The sequence below is a fragment of the Tachysurus fulvidraco genome, chromosome 16 (assembly GCF_022655615.1).
Source record: "Tachysurus fulvidraco isolate hzauxx_2018 chromosome 16, HZAU_PFXX_2.0, whole genome shotgun sequence".
Classification (NCBI taxonomy): domain Eukaryota; kingdom Metazoa; phylum Chordata; class Actinopteri; order Siluriformes; family Bagridae; genus Tachysurus; species Tachysurus fulvidraco.
In genome coordinates, this window is record NC_062533.1 from 9,315,548 (window position 1) to 9,339,576 (window position 24,029).

General features: G+C 36.2%; 1 protein-coding gene across 5 annotated transcripts in view; it reads left to right on the forward strand.

Moving 5' to 3' along the window:
• The window catches only part of LOC113644351 (1-phosphatidylinositol 4,5-bisphosphate phosphodiesterase beta-1), an 83,091-nt gene that overhangs the window by 25,520 nt on the left and 33,542 nt on the right, over positions 1 to 24,029 (forward strand). For all 5 annotated transcript variants that reach the window (XM_027149104.2, XM_027149105.2, XM_027149106.2 and 2 more), the window contains exons 3-9: positions 570 to 638; positions 16,073 to 16,213; positions 17,209 to 17,288; positions 20,484 to 20,537; positions 21,127 to 21,202; positions 22,558 to 22,658; positions 23,143 to 23,309. In XM_027149104.2, the coding sequence (XP_027004905.1) occupies positions 570 to 638; positions 16,073 to 16,213; positions 17,209 to 17,288; positions 20,484 to 20,537; positions 21,127 to 21,202; positions 22,558 to 22,658; positions 23,143 to 23,309 (688 nt within the window). The remainder of the gene's footprint in view (positions 1 to 569; positions 639 to 16,072; positions 16,214 to 17,208; positions 17,289 to 20,483; positions 20,538 to 21,126; positions 21,203 to 22,557; positions 22,659 to 23,142; positions 23,310 to 24,029) is intronic.

Sequence of the window (24,029 nt, forward strand, 5' to 3'; positions counted from 1 at the left end):
GTGCTTGTATTGCTGTTCAGTGCTGTAATGGCTAGATGCCTGATCGTATACTACCTCACTTCAAATTCACTTTGGATAAAAGCATCAGCCAGATAAATCCTTGCTAATATCAATCCAACAGAAAACTCATAAAAGTCTCCTGTACATTTCTTTTCTTTCTCTGACTGGCTCTCCCACCATTAATCATAGAGCTTTTGAGGTATTTACTGTATAGAGTGGTGTGATTTACCATTTGGATTAAGTGTGGGATTTAGTGGTGGCTTTAGTGTGTCTTGTGTTTTGTGGCTCAAACCCCAGCTAAATTATCTTAAGAAAACATCCTGTCATTGCAATCTAATGCTAATGTTTTATCAGCTTCCCCTGTTTCCCTGACTTTGCACCCACCAGGCTAATGGTATGTTCATTTCAGATTGACAAGTTATGTTCAATATGCTCCTTGTTAAATATTTATATACATGTGACTAAGAAATATTAAGAAATGGTCAGTGTTGTCAATAAAATTTGTTCTTTCTTTCTTTCTTTCTTTCTTTCTTTCTTTCTTTCTTTCTTTCTTTCTTTCTTTCCTTTAGGAGACTGACCTTTTGGACATTGCTAATATCAAGGATGCTAGAACTGGGAGATATTCCAGGATACCGAAGGTAATCTGAAGTTTTAAATGTGTTTGGTTGAAATGGAGTTCCTCACAATCTTAAATCTGTACAAACACCAACTTTACTGCTTTCCTGATGAAAACAGTTCATGAATTTTGAAGGTCACCAGACCTCTTTGCTAAGTTGTAAGACAAATATTCATGTAAATTGTATCTAGACAGCGACATGCTGATAAAACCCACAGCTCTACTCTGCAGTATTTGCCAGGAAATCTTTCTAGCTGCACAAATTCATTCTCAGCTCACAAATTCTAGTGAGCCATGATCAACATTGTGATTTCTTCAAATGTTCAAAAGTATCATAATAGAGTGCAGAGGCCCAGAAGATGCTGTGCTTTTCATGTTGAAGGCCTTTAAGAGAATATGAAGAAGATGAAACAAGACATATGCAGAACAACCAGCAATAATTTCCCAGTCCCATTGCTGCTTTCAAAAAGAGGGCTGGCAAAGAAGCACATCACTTGGCATGAAATCTATGGCATGATTTCGTTATTTTGAAAATGCAAAAACCTTGCAACACACCTGCTATCTGAAACAATATGATAAATCATTCTTCTGCTGCGTTTCGACTGAACACATCAGGCACTATCGCTAGAGGTATGCAGGCTCCAGGGCCAGAGAGACAGACATGCCAAATGACAGTATCCATAAACACCTTTATCCATTTATAAAAATCAGTGAACCTCAACTAAACATAGTTGTTGTTCATGTAATCATCTTTGGATGCAATGACCATGTAAGCAAAATGCATAAAGTATTAATAAACTGTTCTTCAGATCAACTAGCAAGACATTTATTTGCAATCATTTTTACACACGTATACTGTATGTAGAAACACTTTACTTTTTCTTTTGAACACATAAATTCAACATTTACATACCCAATGATGTGAATTCCCGTCCTTTGTACCACACTACATTCTCTTGTAGTATCTGTTCATCTTCCTTTTTTTGTATTTGACTCCATTAGAATACTGTTAGATTTTGCATCTCCACATGAAATGCTAATGATTGTGTCAATGCAAATTAATAATAGCGGTGTGACAGTATCAGTATTCAGATCAGAGGACACAATAAGGCTTTTCAAATACCTTATCAATACATATGATAAACAAATATATCATATCATATCATATCATATCACATCATAACAGTATCATCATGATTTCTATGTTTGCAGCAGAAAATCTGAAAAGTAAAAAGAAACAAAACTGTTATTTCATTTTATTACTTGACCCTGAAGGACAGTGTTATAGTGTGGTACTGATACTCTCAAAAGCATATTGAGTCAACCTTATAACAAACATGTTGGAAATTATAAAAAAAAACATATTATTGTTAATTTTTTTTATTATTATTATTAAGTTTTTATTGTTAGTATCACCTACTTATTAAGTTTTGTGTTAATGAAACATTTATTCAAGGAGTCTATAGTGTCAGCATTTGGTTGCAGTTAATTTTTCTGGTTTTGCGGATAACACAATACACAGTGTGAGCACAATAACGGCATTTAGCAGACACCCTTATCCATAGCGACTTATATTTATCTCGTTTTATACAACTGATCAATTGAGGGTTAAGGGCCTCATTCCAGGGCCCAACAGTGGCAGGTTGGTGGACCTGGGATTCTAAATCACAACCTTCTGATTGGTAGTCCAGAACAGGTTAACCACTGATCTACCACTTAGATCACATGACCTAACTAGTCTTGTGAACATTGTATAACTAATGAATGGTTAAAAAGCACAACAAGAAAATTAGTAAACAACATGCGCTTTCATGATTAATTCTTACATCATGCCCAGCTTGGACATAAGATTTTTAAATGAGACATGGGAAATGGCAAAAGAACGCACGTTACTTCTGTGCACAATCTTGTCTTTGTTAGCTATTTCAATTAGCATATGTCATCCCAGTCATACTTAATATTAATTAGTCGTATCCCTTTATGAGACAGCAGGCGCTTCAACAATGTTTAAATTAATTATCCTAGTACGTGTCAGGTAAACAAAACAGCAATGAAATAACCATCTGGCTTTGATGGTGTGTCTGGTTGTGCAAGTGTTTTTGAATTTTTATGAATGTTTGAGCTTCTTTGTTTTGCTTGATGCTTGATCCACGACCACGTTAGTTAGTGTTTCTGTATCTTTGCATGACCTTAATTAATATTAACTGTCAAAATGTTTTACATCTACAGACTTTTGTTAACAATTGTGGATTTGTATTCATTCATTCATTTTCTACCGCTTATCCGAACTTCTCGGGTCACGGGGAGCCTCTCAGGCGTCATCAGGCATCGAGGCAGGATACACCCTGGACAGAGTGCCAACCCATCGCAGGGCACACACACTCTCATTCACTCACACACTACGGACAATTTTCCAGAGATGCCAATCAACCTACCATGCATGTCTTTGGACCAGGGGAGGAAACCGGAGTACCTGGAGGAGAACATGCAAACTCCACACACACAAGGCGGAGGCGGGAATCACACTTCCCAACCCTGGAGGTGTGAGTCAAATGTGCTAACCACTAAGCCACCATGCCCCCCAGATTTGTATTTAGATGTAAAGGAAGTGTTACTGAAGACTACTGTTTCAGTTCCGTTTTTTTCATTCACCCCATCAACTTTCTAGCTGTTTTAAAAACTAAAAAAGAGTGATCAGTTCAGTGAAACCAGTGAGCCTTCATATAACAAGGAATTGTATACTTAACTTGAGAAATCAAATTTAGTTACTCTATAAAACAGTAGTTCTTAAAACAGACATACACTTGGATTCTTTCAAGGCTCTTGCCATCAATACTTGATTTAGAAGGCAACATTTTGAAAGAAATCTAAAATTTCAGTTAATGAGTTAATTGAGTGTCCTGCACACAGCCCTGACCTCAACTGCCCTTAGGATGAACTGGAACACTGGTGGCACCCCAGGCCACCACCTCAACCGACATCAGTGTATGATCCACACAGTCCACACAGCAACTCCACACAGTCATGTGCCAAAATCTAGTGGAAAGCATTTCTGGAAGTGCAGAGGTTATTATAGTAGTAAGAATGGGACTAAATCTGAAATGGGACGTCTAAAGTGATCATATTGATTAAAATGGTTTGGTTATAAAATATTGCTACTACTACCACTACTACTAATGATACTGTAATACTACTAGTAATATATCAATATTTGATTCATTGAACTGTGGTAGAAGACTTTTTTTTTTCCTAATCACTAACATGATAGCACTGGTTAAAAACATATATTATAATAGATAATATTTCAACCTTAAATAAAATTAAATCTATGTTAAAGACAGTTTTATGTCAGTCTGAAATAATGGGAAGAGTGAAAAAGAATAAGCAATTACTTTATTTCAAAAGAGGTATAAATTATGGTATGTATGGTAACGCTGGATAAAATCTTGCATTGAACATGCTTAGGTGGGCCTCTCATCTCCTTTTCTCCTAGCAGTCAATCAATTTAATTGCACCTTATCTTTGTCAGGCGGAGCATCCAGGCTCAGACTAATGTCTTATCAAGCCAGAAAACAGTGATCTCGTTGGCAGCGGATATAGCAGGACACCAAGAGAGGCCTTCTAACCATGCTCTTGACTGGACTTATCTGGATGAAAATCTTTCCTCACATTCCATACAATACAGTAGACCCTTGTTCAGACTTACAGTACCTTCTAAGCCAGCTAGCTGCTGCCTGTTTATCCGATATAGTGTAACATTAGAAAAGACTTATCCTGCTACTGAAATAAGGGTTTGTAGTAGTTTGGATTACTACATGTGTTCTCTGGTGCTTTTGTGCCTCATCTAGGTGCTTTACCTTTCATATGTTTTAGAATGTTGAGGATTATGTGCAGTATTTTAGACGTGTTGAGATGTGAGTAGGAATGCTTAAATGTTGTTTCATGACAGAAGTTTCAAAGGTGAAGCAAGGTCCTTCGTAAACTTCATGCTAGTTGGACTGAGCTGTTAAAATAACTACATGACAAGTGAATATGTGGTGTTTTTAATGACCAGCAATATTTCCAGAGTAAAAATTAACATATATATAATACGGATATTTAATTGAAATGATAGCTTTACAAACAAAATATTGCTACTTTTGCTCCCCCGGTACATTTCATCAGAAACCTATTAACAATGCTTCTCACTAAAATGGCTTCTTGGATGCCTCCTTTAGTAGGCCAGCTCATGACTGTCGAACTATCTGTGTTAACTTTTTTACGTTTAACTTGGGAAGGTTTAAAGGAGGAGGGAAGACGTTTGCCCTTTTGGTCAGTTACCATAGAGATGGTGAGATGGAGAAAATGGTTTAATTAGAATGAAAGGTTTAAAGACAGTTGGGGGCCATGTTCCGCCTATCCACTTCAAATTCATCAGAAAGTGCACATCTTCCTCACACCTTTCATCCGTGTCTCAACTGCAGCCTCAGTCCACTTCTGTCATTTCTCAACAAGCAAGATTGCTCTGAACCTTGATGTGTCTCAGTGCACTGTGGACACCACATAGCTAATTAAAAGCTTGAAGAGAGAGCAGGAAGGACTAAAGCACTAGGTAGAGAGGAAGCAAGGGTTCATTCCTACCAGTGTATTATGGGTAATGTCCAAAGATGGATCTTTCTGCAAAACCCTGAACGTTGAAATCTTATTGCAAAACCTTGAACGTTGAAGATCATGTGTTTTAAATACTAATAGGCCAGTTGTTCAAGATGAATGCTTCCTTTGAAACAAAGTCAACAGATGGATAAAGTAAAACTTTGTAAGTAATAAACAGATTCCAGTTTTCTAAACAATGTTACATTACAGACCGGGTGGCCAAGACACTAGGAAGGGTGCCTGTGGCAAACGAATTACGTGTGTGGGCTTATTACTTTGATTTATTCACCTACGTTAATGGTGTCATGGGATGTTTTTTTATTTTTCATTTAATCAACCAACAAAGATAACCACACCCTCTACTGCTACAAATGTAAAAAAGCATCAATTCTATAGCTAACTTTCAAGTCTGATTGCCATCTTTATTGTTTCTTAACACATATAAAGATCTTATTCTGTGTTACATTAGAAAAGTTACATAATGCAGTAAGCTGTATTTTGCTCAGTTTTGACACTGGCCTCTGACTACATCAAAACATGCTGTAAAGCAGTTTGCAAGAAATTGTGATTTTCTTTTAACCTGGCAAAGCAATTAATTTTTTCATGAATTTATTTCATTTAGGAATTTCTATAATCATCTGTAGCATCAGATATCATAAACATTGCACTTAGCATCAGATATCAAAACGTTATTGGAGTGCAAGCAAATTGTCAGCAGCAAATAAGCAAAACGGCTTGTCCCTGATTCAGCTCTGACTTTCCCTGAATCCAGCATGACACATCAGCTATTGATGCCACACTCAACACCTCTGAAGCATTTTCTCTTGAAATTGCCAGTAGCCTATGGCTTAATAGAGCCAGTCCACCTTGACTATTATTTCATCTATTTTCAGCAAACCATATTTCACATGGAGAGAATTAACTGTGAGATGGTTGAACTGCTGTTTGGATGTAATGACGGTAGTAGCGTGACCGTTCACCTTTTTTCCATTCTTCTATCAAGCTCACTGAAGCAGAGCGGCTAGTCATTGCTTTGATTCAATTCCAGTCATAAATCTCACAGGGGTAAAAAGGAAGAATAGGCAGTGAGTGCTCCTAGAAATGGCCACAATTCTGCCTGAATCAAATATCGGCCTGGGCTTCTCCAAATCTGGACTTTACTGGTTCTACTGAGCTGCTCTTACTGTTTTATAATAGACTAGTCTTTTTTTGTTAACAGATATCTGCAGACAAGGAAAGAAACAACATGTGGTAGTGCATGTGGGAACATGCTGATGACTACAAATGGTTAGGTTCACTGTAATTGATAATGCAGAGTTTATAGACCAGAGACTCCTTTGGAGTGGCATTGTTGGGATTTTAATACACAATATCTGGCTGATATGGCAAATGATTTGCTGTTGTTCTTTTTGGGAGGCCCAATGAATGGATAAATTAATATTGATAAAACTGTTATGCGGCATTTTTTACAGTTTGTTGCTGTTTAGCCATAGACCGTATAGACTCAGGGCTCTTAGCACTTCATGTTAATAAAATGAATGATAATGAATAATGTTAATGAGTTACTGAATCTCTGTGTGCAGATGTGTAATGATAGACATTTAAGGTCAGATGTTTTTCTTGAGCACTTGCCTTGGAAATCGCTGTATTTGTTTTGTTGGCCTGGGAGCCACCAACGCACTGGAGCACTGTTCTTTGTCCAGGTTTTTCTTTTCCCATATAAGTACTGTTGAGTGGTTTCTTCACAGGAAATAAGCTGATTATCACACTCCACACTGTAGACCAATGCAGATATGTCTGACATTTATGCTGCCGAGTAAAAAAAAAAAATAGATAGATTGAGCCTCAAAGTGCAAATTGCTTGTAGAAATAGCTCTAAGCAAACTTGAAATTCTTGAAATGTGCACTGCTGCTAAATTAAGAAAATGCAAAAATATCTGCATAGTGAAGCTTTACATCGATTTGAACGAAGAATTAAGAACGACTTCAACCATCACCTCTCAACATCCAATTTATCTTGGTTGCTTCAGTGCTTTATGTTTAACTAATGCATGTGTACATTTGAATGCACAGTTCACTCAAGATGCAGGACAGTGTTGAGAAAGCTACTTTGCAATATTCGTTAAGCCACTGAGCTAAACACAAGGCAAGAACAGGATCAAAAGCACAAACTTGGTCAGGCATTGTACAAAGACAAGTTTGTTTCCAAGCTAAGTCATCAAAAAATGTATTTGGTACAACCAAGCTTGGTAATCAATAACAATACTACTACTACTACTACTACTACTACTACTAATAATAATAATAATAATAATAATAAAAGAGCTCCAATCCTTTATATGTATAATTAAGTCAGTGCTTGGCATATTGGATATTATTGATATGTTCTTCTCTAGTCATGTACACTAATGTGTATCATTTAGTAGATGGTGTGAATATTCACATTCAAAAACTATGCTAAATGTTTTAATAGATTCTGTCATTTTCCACACAGCTCCATTCAGGCCGAGACATATTCTATGCAAATTAGAAATTTTCAGCTTGGTTGGTCATGGATACAGAGTATACATTTTGCAGTTTTTTACCATTTGATTTTGAAATCACATTAAGCTGCTTATGTAAAAAGGGAAGATTAGAGGTGTAGCTTGACCACAGGGGTTGAACCATGAATTGTGTACCTACTAATATTTATAATTGCAGTTGGATTTAATTTGCATGAATACGTCTATCCATAAATCTGCTAATTGGTCTTTAGGTTTTTAGTGCTTTTCTCACTGAAAATGTGCACTAGTTTTTAGTGAATCTTTTATGATCTCTTGCAAGAACATAGGCTAAGAGAAAGACTCTTATCAGGCTCTAGTTCACACACACAGATGTCCCTTTAAGGCATATTCAAGGCAGCACATAATGTGTGAAGCTGGCGTGTCATGATTACAGATGGATGTCTTCTCTCAGAACAGAAGGGTCGCTAGATTATGAGGGCTAAGAAATATGAGCAAAATGTTAAGAGGAAGTCATCAAAAAATAACGCTGGAGATAAAGATTGGGTTGTAATTGCAGTATATACCAATTAATACTGATTTAATGTTATTGATTTCTGAACTTCGTTTGGGTCTTTGTTTTATCCCTGTGGGGTAACTGTTAATGGCTCTATTGAGAACCCTGAGTAGAACCTCTTGTTTTATGTAGAGCATATTCTTTCCCTAGAGTTTCTAACAAAGTTGCCTTAATTATCAACAAATCTCTTGAGGTATATCTGGAATATATGTTGCAAAAGCTTATGAAAATGAAAGTTTATTCCTCAAAAAAAAAAGGTAGTATTTATTTTCTAATTCCTTTCCAGCTTTTTTTTTAAACATTTCTGTTTATTCAGGAACTGAGTTTAATATCCATTCAGAGCAGTAAACGGAGCTTGAGCAGCAGCAGTCGTCCTTTTCATTGTGATATTATCCAGTTCTTACATGTTATTCTGTATCTGTTTCCTGTTTTTACCCATTTGTTCCTGAAAGAATTTATCAAATAAACCACAGTCATGTCCAAAATCATTTAAACTATCTCCTGAGGCTGGAGTCTGTAACATATCTCAATAAGCATTCGAATCTGTTTTCTTTTTTACTGAGTAGAAACAGGGGGGCAGTGTGTTCAGCTGTTTACTGTGCCACGACAAAAGTGATTTATCTCTTGCAGTTCCTCCTACAGAAATGGAATAGCCATCAGGTAGCTACTTTAGGGGACATGTTTCGTCGTTGCTCTCTGGGATTTTGGCAATGGGTCAGTGTTCTACAAAGCAGCATTTATGCAGCCTGTGGCTACTTTCTTGTAACTGTCTACAACTTTAGGAATTATTGCCCAGCAGAGGTTTGGGTCCACATCCAAGAAAACAGTGAGCCATCTTTGTAGAAGTGAAAGGAAAAATACAGAGTAATGCAAACGATAGACTTTGCATATTGTACCTTTAATACAGGCAACCATATAACATTGGCTAGAGCTTCCACAACTGGATATTTGTCTGTGGCAACTGTTAAATGCCATAGATGCAAGATTAATTAAAGGCTTCATTGTCCCTTCTGTTTATTTTATGCCACACTTATATTATAAACTTAACACTATTGCAATAATGCACATAAATCTATATTTATCAATGCTCAGTTACAATATGAATGTATAATGCAAATAATAACATAATTGAATGAGTGAAATATATAAACATGTTTGTTGAACAATAAACATTGTATGATAACCAAAAGTGTTAAAAAAACAACTTATGAACAATTCTGTAAATCGTATATAAAAATCAATCAGTCGTTTTAAAAACCTAGTTTTTCCGATTACTTTGGAGTGAAAGGTGACCACGTGAATTCTTACAATATTGTCAATTCTGTAAACACCTATTAAGCCGAAAGCATCTTCTTAGGGCCCTTTTGTGAATGTGCTGTTTAGATTTTGTTAATAAATGATAATCTTTTACAATCACAGCTTGACAGTAATTCTGGCTATAAAGTAAATTGCAAGATAGCATTTATATACTGACAAAATATACAGGGACTTTTATGGTGGACGCTCTGCATAAACAGATTTAAAATAATTGGAATTGTTGACATGGTGAACAATGTTGTCCAGTGTAAGAGGTTTGTAAAAATCAGAATTAAATGTTTTTCAGGATAGAAGGCTTTGCAGTTTTTCAGTAACAGGAGACATTTTCTTTTTTGCCTTATTAACATTGTATATGTTCAGATGGATTATTTATTTTGAATGTCAAGAATGAACAGGGTTATGGTTTGGCATAGAACCAGGCTGCTCTCTGTAGGTGATGTTCTAGCACTGTGTCCTGAGGACTGGTTTCAGCACGAGCCACTGCTGATGCTTCATGGTAAATGATCAGTCTGCATTGCCATGTCATCAGCCTAGAATTTTTTCCATAATTTCCGCATTCGAGATGAGTTTTTTCACCTCAACATTTTTTTAACACTTTTTTCCCCTCTGCCTTTTCCACCTCTTCAGCCTGCACTCAGGAGTTGTTCAGTCACTGTATGGCGCACAATAGGACACTTTTTTCACAGCCTAGCAAGGATTAGTGCCAAGATTCATTACTAGCGCAATGGTTTTCTGCAGTGCTCAATATGGGGCAGTGTCGCAGTCTGCATTCCCCCATGCAGTGTATCGTTTTTATGTACTGCATTTAATTTCACCTCTAGCTCAAAAATTATGTTTAGAGAAGCTCTTCGAGGTTCTACTTTCTGGAGGAAAACCTATTTCTAGCATGTAACATATTGAAGACTCAAAGCATAGATAATTGCACTGAGGTTCCTTCACACATCAAGAAATTCAGAATTTTATGAGAATGAAGTTGAAATTCACCTGGCAAACCTGCATTGTTTAATTATTTTCATGACGCAATAAAACTTTATAGTCACATAATTTCGAATCTTCATGTCTTATTGTCTACATACAGGGTGTGACATGAAAAAAAAAGATAAGGAAAAAGACCTATAAAGAGGCAGATACCTTTACACCAATTTGATGAAGGGTAACAGCATTGGGAATTGGGAAGATTTTGGTGAAATTCTGTTGACAAAGATGTCAGTGCTTCTTATGTCAAGTAGAACATTAGGTTTTGTTTGACTGTCTTAAATATTTGGTTATTGGTACTCAAATGTAATATATATGTACAGTATATACACTGGAATTAGCTATATGTAATGGATCTGTATTTTGTCAGAATTAGGATTTATAAGGAAAAAATCTTTTGTAAAAAGTGCATTGTGTGGGGTGTGTGTATATATAGTGTATAAATACTAGGGCGTCACACCCCACTATTTATACACTATACTGTATATAATGATTGGATAAAGTACTCGAACCAAACAGCATGATTGGGTTTATAACTAAAGTTAATATAACAATATTACTTTACTGCAGGTGCCATGATTCCTTCAGTGTAATTAAACACTCTAAATGAAGGAGGAGAATGAGCAATCCTTAAGCCATCATTGCCTCTCCAATAGGTCCTTGGTCAGTGAAGCCTTAGCTGACAGCTAACTAATAAATATTTGACCTTTTCCGTAGTGCTGCAGAAACCTGCCTGTGTGCACTGTGATGCTGCTGCTGCTCCTCGCTGCTTATCGCCACACTCCCAAACTGACTAATGCATAAAGAGAAGGACAAACGGTCAGCAAATGGCATTCAGCAGAGGCAAACTATGCTTTAATGTCTGCTCACCTTCTAAGCATGTAAAGTTCTATAAATATGATTTATTTCCAAGAAATGTTGCACACCTGGTTGTTTTCAATTCAATGTTAATTGCTAACTATGGATTCTAATTCATTTAGATTTATCCAACCATGAATGTATAAAAAAGATGTTAGTTTACACGAGATATAAATGTTTTTATATCTCGTGTAAACTGACAAATCATTTGGTTACATCTAAATGAATATGTTTTTCACCAGTCTGAGTTTTATTGGAACAACAGCAGAAGCAATGATTTCCTGAAATTGTCTGAACCCGATTGAGGTGGATGCTTTTGGAAGATATTGTGTAATTCCTTCTGATTGTGGTTGTAAATGTCAAGTTTTAGCAGCTGGAAAAAGCTCAGCAGATTTTTTTGTGAGTTTTTCCCCAAGGTGTTTCCGCAAATCAATTTGAGATAAATTGACAACATCTGTGCTCTATTATAGAGTTAGATAACAATTTTAGAGAAAATGTTTGGATTTAGGGTGTAGGTTGCATAAGACTTTTTTATATAAATGACTGTATATCTTTTTAAACGTAAAAGTCTACATGTGTTATATAAACATTGACCTATGAAACGACATTCATTTGTGTGTTGTTGTTGTTTTCGTTGATGTTTGTTAAGGTTTTTCTTGACAGTAAAAGCTAATCTTTAAAATATGCCTGGCTAAGCAATGCAATCTGCTGGAGGGACGGGATCCAAAATGAGATCGTGAGCTTTTACCAAAGTCTGTGCTCCCATACTCTTCATGGCTGTAATAACTTCCTGTAATGCATTGGAAGCCCTTGTTTTCCACTCTATTTCAAGTCTAGATATAATAACAGGATTTAATCATGTCAATATATAAAACAGAAATTCCTGAATGACATTGAACTGTTGGTGCCGTGAGCAAAGAATTCTAGGAACCAGGTGATTACATAAAGATTCACCGTATTTTATGGTATTTTGAGAAGTAGAAGAGAATTTTTGAAGTATTTCTCTTCAAATAGTAGAGGTATGGTTATTATCATATGACCAAAGAGGTTGACTAAATGGCAGCATTATTTAATGACACTTAGGATTAAGTTGATGGTTTTCACCTTTCAGCCTTTTAAATGTTGATGAAAATGTTTCCCTCCTTTTCTCCCTATATATTTAGAACATTTCGGTCCTGATAACTTACAAACATTCACACACATATACCCACACACACCTGAATCCTACACACACACACACACACACACACACACACACACACACACACACACACACACACACACACACACACACACACACACACTGGAATCCTACAGAGCTCTGAAATACTTTTGCCAGGGCTTTCAGGTGGACAAGCACCACAGTGTGCAGCACACTAATTAATATTTTTCTTTGAGACATGAATAGATTTTCTACATATTTCTATTTCATGCATACAAAACCACTGAGCCAGAGTGTGGCTCTATCTCTGCAACCAAAATATCTTTTACTCAACCCTCATCTAATAATCACATTGCAATCTGAATTTTGGACGGTGACAAAATTCATAGACATGAGCTGTCAGGCATGATGCCATGGGTCTGCTCTCGTATTTCCTGCCTGTCTCACCGTCATACACAAATCAATAAGAATGAATTATGTGAAATGCTAATGCTGCACGCTCATGGTGATTTTGATGCACCACTCTGAATCCTGCCATTAGTGAATGAGAGTGATGTATTTCTGGTGTTTGCTCTTTGTGGGTTTTGAAGTTATGCTTGATTATCTCACTGGAAATAACATTTCTTTCAGCCACTCCCACTCATTTCCTTGAAATTAAGAAAGAATTTGCTTCGATTTTTTTTCTTCACAAAGAAATGGATGGCAATACAAATTTTTATTTTCTGGAATATAAATGGTCAGTTTGTTCTTTATTGATTAGGCTTCTAATACTGTATCATATCTGCCTGCCTCATTTTAACATTCTGTCAGATCAAAAACAATGCTCTGTTAGGGATGTTTCTAGCATACAAATGGAGCTTTGTTTTACATCAGGACCATGCAATGCAATGTTGCTGGATGTACCATTGAAACTCTCCAAGCTAGGCTACAGTACATTAGCTTTCTGAGTTTGATTTCACATCCTGAATGAACTTAGCTGTCATACAGAGTCATAAAGTTGAGTTGTTCCAGGATTAAGTAGTCGCTGTCACCACAGAGTTAAATCACATGTTCAGAAAAAAGCTATAGTCATATAGTCAGCCATAGTAAGCAGTAAAGGTTTAGAAATGAATATATGGCCTACAGAAAGAAGGATTAATTCAATTCAATTCAAGTTTATTTGTATAGTGCTTTTTACAATAGACATTGTCTCAAAGCAGCTTTACAGAACATAAACATGGAGAAGAAGGTAAACATAATTAATGATAAAGGAAATAATGAATAATAAAAGAAATAAGAATAAACAGAATAAATATTCTAGGTTATTATTAGATGTATATAGTTCACAGTGTGTATGTATTTATTCCCCTATGAGCAAGTCTGAGGTGACTCAGGCAGCAGTGGCAAGGAAAAACTCCCTTAAACTGGTAAAGGAAGAAACCTTGAGAGGAACCGGACTCAAGGGGGAACCCATCCTCATATGGGTGACACTGGGGGTGTGATTGTAATATACAGTCATTTAAATGTTGTGTTGGTGTAAGGATCATGGACTTCGGATCTCCTTAGTATCACAGAGTCTAACTGGAGATGTCTCAGGATTCTTAGAGTCGGCCTCGGCTCAGTGGACGTCCAAAGGCTTTGTCCCACAGAGGACGTTGGGAGCTGGTACAATGTCTGGATGCCTCGGGATGGGTACAAATAGAGAAGCAGTGGAGAGGGATTAACATATCTGCTGTTCATAAAAATGTGCCGATCTGATGTACTAGTGCATGATACTATAGGATGTATTATGTGTACGCCTGACTAAAAGATTAAAGGTTAAGACCATATATTCAGCTAGAAGCCTCAATGTAAAATGTGTAAGGAGTGTGTAGGTAGAGACGTAGCATTTAACCAAGCCATACTTTTAGCAAAGTAGTCATCTCACATCATTCATTTTATATTTATATATATATATATATATATATATATATATATATATATATATATATATATATATATATATATATATAAAACCCTTTCACTGTATATATTGTATAACAATCTGCAAAGGAGGTTTGGATTGTGCTATTCTTTTTTTATATTTTTTTTTTGGTACTCTAAAAGTTTGGATCTAAAATCACACTTAAGACCTTAAAAGGACAGTAGGAAAGAAAAACAAAATAATCACCACCTGCAGAAAGTATATGCTAATAGAACAGTACGCATTGAAGCCAAAGTCTGACATGATTGGAGGGCACACAGAGGACATTCATCACTATGGCACAGCACATCGGCACTCTTTATTTGATTGAGTAAATTAGTGGGAGCTCATTTGCTTCTGCTCCAGTTTTTTTTTTTGTCTGTGTTGATTAACACAAGAATTATTGAGTATGCCTCATTGATGCTGGACCAAGGTAGAGGAGAGGAGAAAAGGCAAATGTTATTCATTACTTGTGCTACAAAATTAAAGCCACACATATTTTTTCATGGCTATTCAACTTAACTGTTTTTTTTTTTTTTTTGCTTTCATTAATCTGACATATTGGATAGAGAATAATTTACATTCAAATGCTCAGTTCATTTCACAAATAATAAGTCTGATATAACTCAATTCTAAACTCATCTTTATGCTTATTAAAGCCTTTACGTAATTTCATATCCTCGGGTTTTAAAGTAGACCTGGTGTGAGAAAGATGGACCACACATCGCAAGTCACTTTAGATGCGTCTAATGGTATTGAATGATTCATCACCTGGTCATATGACAAAATTGTACTTGTCAGTAGTCATTATCTTCCACACAGAAAAGCATAACATAGTATATTAGACTCATGCAAAAAATATTTTTTTATTAAATAGGATTGAATTTTATACTGATTATATTCTGGTAGGTAGTTTCAGTTTCAACTACAGTTTTTATGAAATGGCCTATCACTCTATCATCACTATTATTCTTATGTGTTGATTGCAAAAGTTTGCATCCCCTGTGCTTAGGTCCAGGGGAAAAAAGGACCAATAATTGAGTGAGCTCTGTAAGTTTGCACCTCAGTTGACATGCTCTAGTTAATATATTAAACATTGCCTCATTAAGATGTCAGAGCATGTTAACTTTGTAATGTTCAGCCAGGTTCAAACTCTCAAGCACTTTTCTGTGAGCAGTCTAGAAATAGCTATTGTAAGACCTAAAACAGAAAATTTGTACTAGTCATTTTTTTTTTAGAATTTACTCATATTTGATAACATCATTGAAAAGGGAAGAAACAAAGTGACATCCATATTATAAACATAACTGAAAAGAAACTGTTAGAAAATCATGAAAAAAAAGTCATAAAAAAGAGCAGGAAACATAAAGAGGCAATTGTAATTAACATCTATACTGAAATCGCATTTATACATACAACTCCTGACCATTCTCGGTTGTTGTGATAATGAAGTAAGGGTGTGCAAACTTTTACACTCAACTACATGTGTAATCTATGTGTTTTGTTTTTGCAGGATGTTAAAGTGCGGGAACAGCTAGGTGTGTCCGGAGTGGTGGGAAAGATTGAGAACAGACTTCTGACAGTGGTGACTGGTACAGATATGGTGAACGTCACATTCCTGAACTTTATGGCCTTCCAAGAAGAGGTGGCTAAGGTAATTGGAACATTACTATTGGAACACATGTAAATGCAAAGAAGTTTTTGTTTCGTTATTTGTATGTTTTGTTATTTAAGTTTTTAGTACTTGTTTATCTGCTCTGCTGAAAGCCAGGACGTCAGTCTGAATGTGATATAGATGCACATTTCATTATTTTACCCCAACATATGTTACAGTGGTGGATGAGTCATCTTTTGAATGTAAAATATATTATTAAATCTTGCAAACAAATGTGAGTTGATGCATATTGTTTTTAGAGGGAGTGTTAGAGATGTATAATGATTTAACATTGCACATGATTTGGCTCATTGTTTTTTTTCTCACATAGCTTAATGTTTCTGGTTCTGAGTAAGATGTATGTCATCTATGCAGCCTCACTACTACTGCAATCCTAATGTTATCCATTCAACTTAACCAACCCAGTAAAATTACACTGATGTTAGTAATGTAGCAGGTTCCAGGATTCAAAATGAGTATCTTGGGCAGTTACTGTACAGCATCAAGGTGCATTACACCAATGTGAACTACATTTTGTTTAAACATACGCAATAAAAGTAAGAAACTTTGTTTTGCAAAAGTCAATACCGAACATTTTTTTTCTTGAATTAATAGGAAAAACCCCACTAGTGATCATTATTGACCATATATCCTGCCAACTATTAATAAAAAATAAATGGCCTTTACATAAAATCCAGACTTGTCCCAGGTGCCTGGGTTACTGATTAGTGGACTCCTCTCTATAAAGAGTGCTTCACACTTATATTAATGAATAGAACGACAAAGTCTACAATAAGAGAAAATAAAACCATTAAATGGATGTATGGCATTTTGGACTAACATTATAGAATAATTTGCTGACATGCTGTTGAAGACTTCTTATGTAGTAATATACATAGAGAGTAATATACATTGCTAACGGTGTGGTACATAATGTTTGCAGGTCAATTTTACACTGTTAAACATTAAATATATGTTTCATGTATGTTGTATAGGAGTGGTCAGAGGAACTCTTCAGCTTGGCTTCCAACCTCCTGATCCAAAACATGTCCCGGGAGTCCTGTATAGAAAAAGTGTGAGCGCACTCTTTTCAATACCTCATGTTTCTTTTCTTTTTATAACTGTGTGTTATAAGTCCCACTGTAATCACCTGTTCAGATGACAGTACTTCTGAGGCATGCGGTGCCTTAGGAATGCGCGTTCTCACTGGACCTTATGATTTATCCTCAGTATCATTTATCTAACATTTCAACGTCATTTTAATGCACTCTGTAGAACTATACAGACCCCACAATAATAAAAAATGCTCTAAGGAAGGAGCATCCAGAACTGAGCAGTAAATTTTCATAAATCAATACTTGGCCTACAGAAATAAAGATTAAAGCTAGGACTGTATATTCAACTAGTTGGTGTTCCAATGTGAAATGTTTACAGGGTGCGTAATCTAGAGAGGTTGCATTTAATCAAACGGAAAGCCATACTTTAACAAAAAGACATCTCACATTATTTATTCTAATCCCACAATCACTGACACAAAACAACTTTGGTAAGCAGAAAAGGACCTCAGAATACAGAACACATTGAACCTTGAAATAGGGGGCTACAGCAGCAGAAGACCACATTGCACTCCTCTTAGATTGCACTACTCTTAGCCCAGTTTTATTGAGTCTGTGCCTACTGTAGTCTCAGATTCCTGTTCTTTGCTGATAGAAGTGTGTGTATTGAGATTCTCTTCTGCTCACCGTTTTCACTCTTGTAAAGAGTGGTCCTAAAGAGTTATTTAGGTCTCTTTCTCTAGGTGTGAACCGGACTACTGTAGCTATTCCCTGACCTCACATCAACATCTTATAGAACTTTAACACCTTATTAATAAGAGGTCAGAGAATATTCACCACCTAGAACTGCCATGTGCTGGATGCTATTTGCTTCTACATATTCCACAAAATTCTTTTTAAACTATGGACACTCAAGGGCATGAAAATCAGCAGTTTCTGAAGCCTGTCTGCCACCATCAAACATGCCATGGTCAGTGGCAGTGATCACAGTAACAGAAACCTTATGGCACAATATGTTGCCATATGATTGACTGCTTATATAATTAAATGAATTAGTAGACATAGATGTTCCTAATAAAGTGGCCAGTGAGTGAAAGTGATGGACAAAATAAAAATTAACAAGACTCATACAACAGGGGCATAGAAGCCTTTATTATGGCCACATACACATTACAGCACAGTGGAAGTCTTTTCTTCACATACACCAACTGAGGAGGTCAGGGTCAGAGTGCAGGAGCAGCTATGATACAGCGCTCCTGGAGCAGGGAGGGTTGAGGGCATTGCTCAAGGGCCCAGCAGTGGCAGCTTGGCTTTGCTGGGCCTTGAACCCCGATTCTCTGCTCAACAACCCAGAGCCTTAACCAGTTGAGATACCAATGCCCCAAACTCTCACCACTGCGTCATAGGAAAACATTTAACTTTGAATCACTGTTTCATCAGGTTATACATTTCACTCTGCACTGTAGTTGGTTTTGCCATCATATAACACATTTACATTGATCTTTAAGATCTGTAAGATTAGCATTGAAACATTAAATCTTTGGGGCATGAATAGTGTCTGAATTATTAGATGATGTTTTGAAACCTTGTTGTTTGTTTTTTTTGCAAATTATCCATCTGTTAGAACCAAGCCAGAAATATTTGCATTCTAGAATAACCAGTGCAGGAAATTCCAGTGTGTGTCATGGAGAAAATGTGAATAAACATAACAATGCCAGATGTCTAGCAAAGGTCTCAATGACTAACATGTGTACATAAATGATGCAGCATATATGTATATGCAAGACGAGAGGAAAAAAACGATAGATTTCAAGAACAGAGTAGTTCAGTTTGCCATTGTCTGAAAGATATAATTGAAGGAACCTGTCAAGTTCTGAAATCTTTATCTTCAACAAATGTGTAGCACATCTGTTAAACATGTGGGTAGGGTGAAGGTTTCTGTATACATAGCAGACACTAGGCGAACCTCACCCACATTTAGTTTGTATAACCTATGTCTGAGGAGATTTAGCGTGCACACATACAACCAAAAGCCTTTAACCTATTGACTGCATCTGTAAGTAACAGCAAACATGTAGCTGTCTCGATAAAATGCTATTTTCTGTGCTAAAAGTGAAAGATTCCTTGTTAATAAACACCTCAGGTAAATTCATTGGATTACACATTTTTCATGCTGATGATGTAGAAAGTCTGAAGAATTTAGAAAATGGTGTAGTAGAAGATAACCAGCATATGAGAATCTGTTGTAGTTACAGTATTCAATAGAAAAACATATATAATGAAAATATAATAAACTGTTTTTAGTAATAATGGCATTATATATAAATATTTTCTTATATATATATATATATATATATATATATATATATATATATATATATATATATATATATATATAATTCGTACATTTTCTTATGTAAACATATTCACTAAGTCTGTAGCTTACAGAACAAACACATCACTTCTTCTCTATTTACCTAAGACACGCTTTCTTTCCTTTGACCAACTCTCATCGATAAAATATGCACAGAGCCACAACAAAAACATGTGATCATCTGTTACAGTCTGTACAGCGGCAGATTTGATGTCCTTGTGCTGTGGACCACGTTCATCTGATCATTCAGTGTGTGGTCAGGGCTGAGCTTTGAGAAAGAGTTCGCTGAGTTCAAAATCTTCACTGGGATAGTTAATTAATACCAGCATAACTCTCACTAGAGCAGTCTTTTATGCTAGCATGGGCAACTGCATAATGGTCATTAATAATTTGCAAATTTAAAAAAAAATAAAAATGAAATGCTATACATTGTTCATAACAGTAGTTCAAGTTGCATGCAGGCTATTTTTAGTATGTCCTTGGTGGTTCAGTGCTGGTGCAGAGCATCCTGCTATGAGTGTGGAGCAATGCATAAAATGTAAATACCTGCTCTGCAAATACAGACACACACAAACACACTTTCACACACAGGCTATAATTAGAAACACGTGGGGAAGGGTATGCACGGCTGCACGCACAAAAACAATCTCTGACGGAAGGCTTGTTAAGGTTAGGCAAATGAGGCTGGCTGATATTCATGTGCAGGGATATACAAAATGTCAGCAATATTTATAGAGTGAAGCAACAAATGCCTCTACAGCTTATGCTTTTGTCCATCAGATAGGACTATTAATTGTGAAAAAAGTGACATATTCTGAAAGGAATTTGTTTCCTTTTACAGGTATACTAGACTAGTGCTACAGCTCACTCCTGAGGGATTTATTCCTGTGAAGAAGTAAGTAACCCAAACCCAGCCCAAGTACATAACGTATGTAACATGGCCTGCTCAGGCATCTGACTGTGAATGTTGCTCACTTACTGAATCTGTAATAAATGCACTTGCAGTCCTTATTTATAAACCGGGATCTTTGCAGAAAGCCCAAGCACATTCCGAAAGTATATAAAAGACATGTTCACGTTACTTATGGAAATATATTTATTTATTTACTTAAGGGAAAGGTGTCAATGTATGTTATATTCAGAAAAAAAAAACATTGATATTTCGCCATTTTTAGCTGATTGCGAGAATTCAGTGACATCCAGCGGCGTCCATCAGCCCACCTCACATTAAATATTGCCTGAAAGTAAAAATGATATAAAAATAAAGAAATTAGTCAATAAAAAAAAAATTGTTAACTGGATAGTAGATATAACAGGTTCTGGGGTCCTTATACAGTGTTTTAGTGATTTATGTGTGGTTGGGTTCAGTGATCTGTAGTATTTATACTGCTGAATATTTAAATAAAACTCATAGCACCTTGATGAAATATATTCTGTTATGTTCTACACTTCTCTAAGAGAGCTTCTTGTGTGTTCTACTCTAGCATCTTCCGTGTGTTTTCGGCAGACAGGAAGCGGGTTGAGAATGGACTGGAGATCTGCGGCCTTCCCTCAGGGAGAGTAAGCTCTGGTTATTGTCTGTCAGTGCTGCTGGGTTTGTTTATTGGCATTGAGATAGTGTAATGTGTAAATGTGTCATTTTATAACTACAACATTCAGCTTCAATTCTGCCGGCATGAGAATATGTTCATTTTTAAATATTTTCAGATTTGCAAATTACACCAAAACTACTGGTAGATTAAAACATAATGATTATTAATAATATATAATATGTTTGCTACTGATTCATTTATTTTGTGCAATTCTGAACTCAAAGGAGAGAAATGTTTTTATAAACCCTACATATACATATACGTGTATAAGCTCAATTCCTTTTAGACAACCCTTTATATGGTAATAAACAGTCTTAGAAGGGATTATAAAGACATTTCTATCCAGAGGCTTTGATTTCAGATTGTCACAATGGAGTTTTACATCCGCTACTATGACCACATTATATACAGCCCCTATCTGCAAAAGAGTAACTTTGTGCTGTGTTAGAGACTGGCTGGGATTAATATTTTATGTGTTTGCTGTGGTTGTTGTTTACTGTAATGTTGAGTTAATTAGAGCTAAATTGCAGCGGTGTTAATCCTCCTGCTCTGTCTTTAACCCTGCCGTCTGTGTATCTGTCTTTGCTCTGATAAATCCCTGTGGGGCTGCATCATCATATAATCAATTCAACGTTGTTGTTGTTTTGTTTTTTTTAATGAAAGATGAAAACACAAACCAGAAACCTCCAGTATAGTCCTAACCATAAACATTACAGCACTGAAAAAAGCTTGATATAGACAGGTATTTGACAGTGAATATATACAGTACATCACATTGAACTGGTGGCTGAAGAGACCTAAAATAGCGTGTGTGTGTGTGTGTGTGTGTGTGTGTGTGTGTGTGTGTGTGTGTGTGTGTGTGTGTGTGTGTGTGTGTGTGTGTGTGTGTGTGTGTGTGTGTGTGTGTGTGTGTGTGTGTGTGTGTGTGTGTGAGTGTGTGAGTGGTAATTGAGTCCAGTTACGATGCAGTCAGAATGATGGTGAATATGTGTAGTCCTCAGCAACCAAGTTTGTAGGCCGTGTTGTACTGCGGGTTGTTGTTATCTTCGGCCATGTTTGTGGACCGCTCTGTTTACCATGAACTGGGAAGCTTCCAGCATTGATGTGACAAAACCTTATTATATAAAATAATAATCATTTTGCAAAAGAGTGTAAAGTGGCTGTAAACATAAAATCTATTGAGTATTATCTTTTCAAAGTGGCTAAATTTTGCTATATGAAATTATTTTTCCCTGTCTTTCTCTTTCTTTTCCATTAAATTCCACTCATGCTGCTCTAGAAATGGCACTTAAGTGCACTGACAATCTCTTTTTTTCCCTGCAGAATGACTTAATTCCCCAGGAACAGTTCACTCCAGATATATTCAGAGTGTTCCTCAATAACATTTGTCCCCGGAAGGACATCGATACCATCTTCTCTGAAATGTAAGCCTCTTTCATGGTTCATGCTGAGTCCAGCTTTATTGCCATGTCCCTCCAAAGTGGGATGTATAGTCCAGCTGGGATGCTGCAGTAGCCATAGAAAGAAACAGAAAATCCATCAATTTAAACAGAGCAAGCTTACATATTAAACCCATACATCAAATATTGAAGACTCCATAAATGCTTCTTACTAAAAATATCACCATATCAAAAATTGCATTTTTTTTCTCTTAAATAACACATTTTGAATCCACTTATTAGTTATACAGCACATTCAACATATGAATCACCACATTCTGAGCAAACTGAAAAAAGTATTTAACAATGATTTGGTATAAATATATATAATTCTGAAAGCAGTGTATTTCATTCTCTTCCCTGACTGTGTTACTTAATCTCGCCTGTCAGCTTCCTCTTGGTACTGTTGGTGCTGTGCTTCAACCACTCTGTATTACTTATGTTTCTGTTACTTATTCTATCTCTGTAGTGGTGCTAAGAGCAGGCCATACCTCACAGTAGATCAGATGACTGACTTCATCAACAACAAGCAGCGGGACCCTCGACTCAACGAGATCCTGTACCCTCCACTGAAGCCCGAGCAAGTGCAGGCGTTGGTGGAGAAATTTGAACCTGACATCATGCTCTATCGAAGAGGTTAGAGCAGCCACCTGTCACTGATATAATGGCGAACTCCCTAAAATACTTAGATGTTATGAATGAATAAGTGCAGTACCAGCACATGTCCTGAAGCGAAGTGCTTTACAAAAATATACCAAAACACACACACGTGAAATAGTAATGAGAAATTTGATTCATTTAAATATTTTTTTTATTATTACATATGGGCACTGAAGTCTAGTCCAAACTAATTTTGCTTAATTATTTTTTTTAAAAAAGCATCTTTTATTTTCCTTTTTGTGGCTTTAAATACAAAATACAGTTGTTACCAAGTAAATTAGTGACCCAAACAGTACTGAAAAAGTAAAACACTCAGCAAAACGCCTGTCCAGGCAACACCGCCTGCAGTGTGACACGTCTTTGCAGATGTTAGAAGAACTTTTTCAATATCCAGCCTTGTTCATTTTGCTTAAGCGGTTGTGGTTGATTTAATGATTGCTAAGTTTGGGTCATATTTAATAATGTATGAATTCAATTCTAATAGATTTATAATTACAATAATTACTTTTTTTTTGACATGTACAAGGGTTAGAACTTAAATTTTTGAGTGTGTGTATTTTCCTCAATAATTGATTGAAAAGAGAAATGCTTTTAGTTTGTGCTTTGTGTCAGATTCCTTTCTCGGCAGCCATTATACATAAAAGAAAGAAACATGATTCAAATGATTCATGACACAGGACACACATCTGAAGACAG